The sequence below is a fragment of the Thalassophryne amazonica genome, chromosome 5, assembly GCF_902500255.1.
Source record: "Thalassophryne amazonica chromosome 5, fThaAma1.1, whole genome shotgun sequence".
Taxonomy (NCBI): Eukaryota; Metazoa; Chordata; class Actinopteri; order Batrachoidiformes; family Batrachoididae; genus Thalassophryne; species Thalassophryne amazonica.
In genome coordinates, this window is record NC_047107.1 from 102,825,137 (window position 1) to 102,833,688 (window position 8,552).

Here is an 8,552-nt window from a genome sequence, read left to right on the forward strand (position 1 = left end):
TTCACAAGCAACCTGATAGGCCGGTCTGTCTCCATTTCATTTTGATTGTTGGCTCAAAGTATGAGGTTCCCTGATCCTCACCTGTATCTACCACACTCTGGGATTTCAGAGCACAATATTCAGTCATTTTTTAAAAGTATCTCCAAAAATGTTTCAGATTCACTCGCACACTGACTCCACTAATTCTAATGCATACCCCGCTAATCGCAAAGGAGCATGCATCTTCTTCATTCATCAAAGTCGATGACGACCTCAACGTCTTAGTTTGCAGCTGATGGTAGACGACGTGCAAAATCTGTTATCCACCTTTAAAGTTACATATGGCTGGTTTTTTAGTGTTACAATCTCAGACGTGCTACAATTCCATGATTGCACATGTAGGAATTAACCTGCTATAAGCAAAACACAAGCATCAAACAGCTGATTTTACACATATGTGACATAAATAACACAAGTCCGTATCTGGAGTACACGCTCTGTAGGCCACACCCACATTAAGATATTGTAGGCATGAGGCAGGTCATTTACACTTAAAGGGCCAGCAACAGAAACAGGTTATGTCTTAGTATCCTGAAACGATTGCTACAATAATATTTTTTTTTGTTGATACATGACTTCAGTGTCTACCTGATATTTTTAGCTACCAGACACATGGTGTGTATTAGCTTGCTCAAATAATATGATTAGGGCCCGGTTTCATACAGCAGTCTAATCTTGTTTAGTCGACTAAACTCACTTAGTTGACTAATCTTTTGACGTTAGTCATTGCACAAACGTTTAGTCTGCTAAAGTTTCACGTTAGCTGATTAAAATTTTTAACCTGCTGCAGAGAAGGTTAATCTTATTTGACAAAACTTCAGTGTCTTACCTCAAAAATGGCGGCTATCATGCACCACCACTTGATGGAGCAAGAAGGAAGGAGAACCTTGTGGCGGGAGTGGGTGTTCCGGGATAGAAATTATCCATTGGAGATGTTTATGGGTGCCAGCCAGGAGCACTTCTCCTCTTGTGTGGTGGACTTGGCCATGTTTGTAGCAGACAACCAAAACAGAGGATGCTCTCCTTTTGAAGGAATACAAGCGACGTAGGGGTGCTCTTGAGTGTTCCATCAAGTGGTAGTACATGACAGCCGCCATTTTTGAGATAAGACACTGAAGTTTTGTTGACTAAAATAAGATTAGCCTCCTCTGTACCAGGCTAAAAACTTCAGCCGGCTAATGTGAAAATTTAGCCGACTAAGCGCTTTGTGCAACAACTAACGTCAAAAAATTAGTCAACTAAGTGAATTTATTCAACTAAACAAGATTAGGCTGCTTTATGAAACCTGGCCCAAGTCTTAGTTTCCAGTGTGTTCTTGATGTCAAATTCCATCATACTGAATAAAAATGCTGTGGTGCCAACAAAATAAGAATATCGCTTAAAAAGACCAAAAACTGTTTTTCTCTTTCCTCTGTGCAACTAGCATTTTGACTGTATGACTACAAAAATTAAAAAGCTGAGATAAAGTTTAGTTTTTACTTACATCTAGCTCATCTGCTAACGGAATTACTCAAAAAAATTAAGCAACCAATTAGTTTTCCAGATACTGACGAATGTTCAATTTTTAAGTTGACCGATTCTTTGACCAGAGATTTATACACACTTTGACATTGGATAAACAACAAAATGGCATACACGCTAAGTGTTACTTTTCCTTTACAAACTGTAAATGATCAGATCTGAAACAGTGATTGTTTTTGCAAAAGCACCCTGTGAAGAATGAATCTATAAGTGCAAGAAAATAGAGAACCAACCAACCAAAGAGAGCCGAAAAAACCGACTGAAAAATGAACTGTTTTTACCATCAAGATCTGGAACAGAATTTTTACAATTCAATTCACTTTGAGGAAGACCTGCACAAACCATACTTTTTTTTTCTTTTTTAGTTTGTATTACCTCTATTAAGGTACTTGGTACTTTGGGTGTACTTGGCTGTATTCCTTAAAACTGTCTCTTTTTTTCTTTTTTTAATGCATTTTTGTAGTGAAAAGCACTTAGTAGTAAGGCGTTGTTCTCAGCAAGTAGTATAACTACAACTGAAATCCTCCCAAATATAAAGCAGCTCCAACGGCGTGAATCCGTTGACCAGAATCCGCTTGGCGAAGATGCATCTGTTGTACTCCAGTTTGGTGATTTCAAAGAGGTTCCTGAGCAGGATCAGGATTCTGGAGTAAACAGGCCGCACGGCCAGCACGCGCAGACACAAACCCACATAGACATCCTCCAAGGGGATTATTCGGATGAACCTTGAGGCCCAGGAGATCTTGGCGGCCAGGTCGCTAGAGAAGATGTATCCGGCCCCGGCGACGTACGGGGGGAAGCTGTCCTCAGGATAATCATCCTCCGATAGGAACCACTTGCTGTTTCGGTTCCTCCGGGGTCTCCCGTCATTTATGACCGAGCCGGTGATGAAGTCCTGCCGGGGAGAGCTGCTCAGTCTCTTGAGGAGGTAGAACACGTTGACAAAGTTGTCAGCATCCACCTTCATGGCATACGATGCATGTGGACAGTAGGTGGACAACCAGCTCATCATCATCATGGTTTTGACTGTCAGGTTTTTGTAGTTGTCCTTGAAGTCCATCTGGATGATGTCTGCATGCTTTGAACTCTCTGCCTCCAACTCGGTTTGGATGCTCGAGTCCCCCTCAGCAGGGAGGCCCAGATAGAACAGGGTCAGGGTGCTCGATCCTGCAGAACCCCACGTTCTCCTGATTGCATGTCTGGCTGCAGCCTCCACTGGTCCGGCTGGGACCATCAAGACCAGGAAGGGGCTTCTGTTTCTGCATGCTTCCGGCTGGTTCAGAATGTACCTGTAGGTGTCAGGAGAGATAAGCCTGTACTGGTCCGCAGGAACAGGACTGGGCTTTGACGGTTTGTTCAGCTTCACTTTACTGAGAAAAACCTGGAGAGACAGAACGAGCAGAGCGCAAACGGCGACAAACTTGAGCAACCTACAGGGAAAAGTTTTCTTCATTTCCAAAAGTGCGCGATCATTTGAGCCAGCATCGAAGTTAAACAGAGCACGAAAAAAAGCAGGAAAAGAAACGTCGAGGGGTGGGAGTGTTACTGTAAACTGATGGTGAAACACCGAGGCTGCGTTCAACTCCGACAACACGTTGCAAAACGTTTGCTTAAGGTGACGCCATGCTTTGTTACGTAAGCGCTGCAGCTTTGACAGCTGAGACGGCAATTCCACACAGTATTGAGAAGGTGGAACCTCCCAAAATTTCAATGATCTCAGATAATATTCAAGTCCCCCCCCCCCCCTTGTAAATTTACAAGTTTTTTTCTTGAAATGTTTTTTTTTTCTCGTAAATTTATGACTTGATAGGTACGCACATATCACCTAAATATGGTGTCTGCTGTTGCGACTGTATCAGCTGCACCTGGCTTGCGAGACTTTCCAGACAGTAGTGCTGAGTTCGCGCTTCGAGGAATGCGTTTATTTTTTGACAATCGTGAATGTCCCTATTTGAGGACGTAGATGAAATCCCCCCCTGCAACCTCGTTTTTAAACGGCATTCCTGTGACAAGTAGAAGTAAGGAAATTCTGTGAAAAATTGAACTGAAAAATTGCGTTGAAAACATTCGCTTGTAAAGGTGAGTAAGATCGGGTTTCAAATAATATACAACATGTAATTCAAGTAATTATGTACCTTTGCTGTGAAGTTTGTTGGTGATTGAAGCCTTCACATACATATATTTATGATCCGCAGCACCGATGGCAAGACGGCAGACGTGGCGAAATAGCCGGGGTTTTCTTTGCTTGGAAACTACTGTCAGAAAACAGTGTTTATATGGCGGATCGTTGTAAATCACAGATATAAATGAGATAAAAAAAAATTGGGTTTGACAGAGTACCATCGTTTTGAAATGTCAACAATGAGACACCAGTCACAGCTTTCTGGTGTTTTTCCCTTAAGCACACAGATGTAAACTAAGATCTTCCGACCTTCAAATGCTCATAACTTTCTTCATATGTGACATAGAACAAATTTTTAAACAGCATTTTGAAGGTCTCTATATGTTCTTTCCAACCACTCCATTTATGTTACAATTTTTTTATCATGTACCTACGTGATAATATCAAAGAATATCCTGACTTTTTCTCAAAAATGTGATTTTTTTTTTTCCTTACACATTTTTATAATTGCAGGGAATATCCCATGTTTTTCTTGTACATTCATGAGTTTAAACTCAGATATTCTGAGTTTTTGTCTTGAAATATTACACACACCACCACCACTTTTCCCCCCATGCATTTTGCGAAGTATTATTCCCAAGTGGGACCTGGAAAACTGTGCGGAACACCTGCATTGGTCCTAATACAGCATCGTAGTTGTTCACATGCAGAGGTATTGCTCACATTTCCAGGCTTTTTATGGATTTCGGAAAAAATAATCCCTAGCCCTTAGCAACAAATAAATAAATAAACCCTTTTCTGAATCAAGGGGTTCACAGTGCCCTTCTAGAAGTGGTGGTCAGATTCAGAATCACAAAACTTAAGAGTTTGCCAACCTTCTCATACTGTGCAAAACAACTACTTACTTAAAAAAATACTCTTGGTGATCGAAAGGCGGTACACATTTTACTAGTAAAAAAAACATATAAACAACTACATTAAATGTTAAAATGCTTTGAAAAATAGACGATAAGGGGTGGTTGTGGAAATCAACACAATAACCCATGCAACAAAGTAAAATTAAATACTTTATTCTGTTAAAAAGCTTTACTATAAAATATGACAACCATGTCTTGTCACTTCTACAGTTGATGCCAACACCATCCAGCTTTATTCCCATCGACAATGATATTAGAGAAGTACGTAAGGTTTTACACTATATATATATATATATATATACGAGGTCTATTAGAAAAGTATCCAACCTTATTATTTTTTTCAAAAACCATATGGATTTGAATCACGTGTGATTACATCTGACATGCTTGAACCCTCGTGGGCATGCAAGAGTTTTTTCACGCCTGTCGGTTACGTCATTCGCCTGTGGGCAGTCTTTGAGTGAGGAGTCGCCCACCCTCTCGTCGATTTTTTCATTGTTTAGGAATGGCTCAGAGACTGCTGCTTTGTTTGATCAAAATTTTTTCAAAACTGTAAGGCACAACTGAGTGGACACCATTCGATAAATTCAGCTGGTTTTTGGTAAAAATTTTAACGGCTGATGAGAGATTTTGGTCTGGTAGTGTCGCCGTAAGGACGGCCCACGGTGCCTGACGGCGATCTGCGCTTCGAGGCGGCAGCGTCTCGCCGTTTCAAAGTTCCACATTTCAGGCTCTGTTGACCCAGTAAGTCGCATGTCGGGCCGGACCTGACCGTGGGGGGTCGCGACAGGAAAAACACCTCCGTGTTGGAAACCTTAACGGGCAAGTTGGAACATGCCCAAGCTGTTAAACAATTTCTCAGTTACTCACTTGTTGAAAGCCATCAAAAGCTGCCTGAATTTTACAAATGGTTTTCAACACGGAGGTGTTTTTCCTGTCGCGGCGCACACAGATTTGCCGAGTCGTCACGGAAACGACTCGGCAAATTTGCGTGCACGTCTTTCATTAAAAAATGTCCTTAAACAGTGGAATGTCCGCATAATGTCCTCATGCCGGCCTCTTCTGAATCTTCTCTGTTCTCTCACGATGTCCTGGGTGAATTAAGCCTTAAATTAGGATGTTTTCAGCTTGAAACAGGCCGACAACGGTGCCTGGAAGCGCTGCGCGACGTTCCACTCCGTGGGAAGTCCTTACACCGACAGAAACACCCCATAATCTCTCATCAGCCGTTAAACTTTTCACCGAAAACCAGCTTAATTTCTCGAATAGTGTCCACTCGGATATTCCTCACAGGTCCAGAAAAATTTTTTGATAAAGCAACGCGCGCCGTCTCGAGCAGTGTATGAAACAAAGGAATTCAGCTGAGAGGGCGGGACCACATCTCACTCAAGGCCTGCCCACAGGGAAATGACGTCACCGACACGCGTGAAAAAACTCACGCATGCGCACGAGGGTTCAAGCATGATTGGTGTAATCGCACGTCATTCAAATCCATATAGTTAAAAAAAAAATAAGTGTCGTTATCTAATAGACCTCGTATATATATACATATATATATATATATATATGTTTTTGTTTGTCTTGTCACATCTACAGTTGTTCCCAACACAATCCAGCTTTATTGCCATCGACAATGAAATTAGAGAAGTACATAAATTATATATATTATATGCAGCCCCTTTTTATTGAATATCCATCACTGAGCATTTTTTTACAATTTAATAATATTGCAATAAAAAATGCACCAAGCAGAAGTAGAAACCACATTTGTGCGCACTTTGTCATTAACCAGTAAACATCTGTCACCCCACCCTGCTCCAAAGTGCTGCTCTCATTGCCATAAGCTAAGATAGTGACGTCGTGAGAGTGTGGTCACACCCAACAAACGGCAGCAAACACACCTCAGTGTTCAGAGCGCGTTTCAACACATTAACCGCTCAAAACGTTTTTTAGATTGAACGCGCCCTGGTGTGTCCAATCTCGCGAGGATAAATAAGCAACCACAGTTTCAAAACAGCGGTTTGTTGTTATTGAGAAAACGTCGCTTCGTTAAAGTTGGAAAGATATCCACAGATTCGAAGTTCACGGCTCAATAGATCTTAAGAGAAACGTTGTAGAAAACAAACAACACTAGTTTCTAACATCAGGAAGGTAGACAACGAGTTTAAACCTTATTTTTATCCATATGAGCCGTCCAATGAGCTGAAAAAATAACTGATCTGAACGGACAGGCGGCAGACAAACGGAAACTTAGGGACCGTGTAAGTAAGTAAGTCCCTTCGGCTGCTCCCTTGTTTGCACTTGGGGTCGCCACAGCAAATCCAAGGTGGATCTGCATGTTGAATTGGCACAAGTTTTACGCCGGATGCCCTTCCTGACGCAACTCCACATTACATGGAGAAATGTAGCAGGGGTGGGATTTGATCCCGGGACCTTCTGAACTGAAACCAAGCGCATTAACCACTTGGCCACCAGTAAAAAAAAAAAAAAAAAAAAAAACCTACAAAATTGTTGAATAAATCATTGTAATAAGGAGTGATGTCACAAAATTCACTGCACAGTGGCGTTCTGCTTATTATACTACAGAGCTCAATTTGGGAAAACGTCATTGTTAAAAACTTTGGAAAATTGTTGGTTGTCACCAGGGAGACTTTTACTGAACTTTAACCTCACCAGAACCTAAAGAATAGCTTTTGTTGTTATTTCTGATTAAATTTATCTGCACTTTACAAATTCTTCGTCTGTGAATTTGAATGACCCCACCATTATTATTATTGTATGTTATCAAAAATAATGTTAATGTTAAAATAATGTTCATTCCAACATGTAGTCTCTGTTACATATGTTGTTTTGTTTTTATTATTTATTTTTGGCATAAAAAGATTGCATAACATTTATTGACATGCACGATGTTAACACAGAGGTCAAACTTACAATGAAGTGCATCTGACGAGAAAGTACAGCACAAGTCACCCAGCATTAAAGACAATATAAAAAGATGTATGTAATAAAATTCAATACATTTAAAAAAAAAAACACATTTTAAGTTTCTCACAGTTCAGGACATGTCATTTATTCATTCATTTTCTGAAGCTTATCCGGGCCCAGGTGGTGGTGGTGGCACCAGCAGCTTAGCCCACACTTCTCTATCATAAATCCTCTTACTCTTCCTGGGGGGATCCCAAAACATTCCCAAATAAGGGAGGCATAATGCTTGCAGCATTTCCCGAAGCCTCCTCCCACTTTGGACATACCTGGAAGACGTCCCTATAGGGAGACGACCGGAGACATCCTTACCAGATGCTCGAACCACTTCAGCTGGCTACTTTCGATGTGAAGAAGAAACAGCTCTACTCTGAGTCCCTCCTGGTTGTTCGGGCCTTACCCTCTCCCTGAGAGTAAGCCCAGATATCTAATGGAGGAATCTCATTTTCACAGGTTATATTCGTGATCTTGTTCTTTGAGTCACTACCCAACTTGCACAACATCCAGCTGGAAGTGTTTGTGGAAATCAATCAACATGATAACCCATACAGTAAGTACAAATAAATAATTTTGACAAAATTATTTTCAAAAACATCTTTGTAACATCTTCAATGATGCTAAAATGTGACATTATTTTTTTAAAATCCCAGACACTCACAAATGTGCCTCATATATGCAAAAAGAAATATAAACTAAAGCTGGAATGATGATTGGTTGGCGATAATAAGCCTGATATGAGCTTTTCACCAGGACATCAGTATTGGTGTTATTTTTGTCAATTCAATTAAATTTAATTCAATTATTTTGTTTATATAGTGCCAAATCACACAAAGCTGCCTCAAGGCGCTTCACAGAACCCAAGCCCTAGAGCAAGCACACAAGCCGACAGTAGGAAAAACTCCCTCTGATGATATTGATGATATTGCCAATATGAAAACTTTTGTTTTACTGAATAAAAACAATCATAG

At 40.7% G+C, this 8,552-nt stretch overlaps 1 protein-coding gene across 1 annotated transcript; it reads right to left on the reverse strand.

The window, feature by feature from the left end:
* Nucleotides 1-306: 306 nt before the first annotated feature.
* On the reverse strand, nucleotides 307-3,100 carry si:ch73-195i19.3 (beta-1,3-galactosyltransferase 2). The gene has a single exon (XM_034171006.1). It carries the CDS (start codon nucleotides 3,011-3,013, stop codon nucleotides 2,054-2,056), a length of 960 nt encoding a protein of 319 aa, XP_034026897.1. The 5' UTR covers nucleotides 3,014-3,100; the 3' UTR covers nucleotides 307-2,053.
* Nucleotides 3,101-8,552: the final 5,452 nt, after the last annotated feature.

Bases quoted from the DNA above. Each gene is read 5' to 3' on its own strand.
- si:ch73-195i19.3 (XM_034171006.1), bottom strand. From the start codon at position 3,013: ATGAAGAAAACTTTTCCCTGTAGGTTGCTCAAGTTTGTCGCCGTTTGC.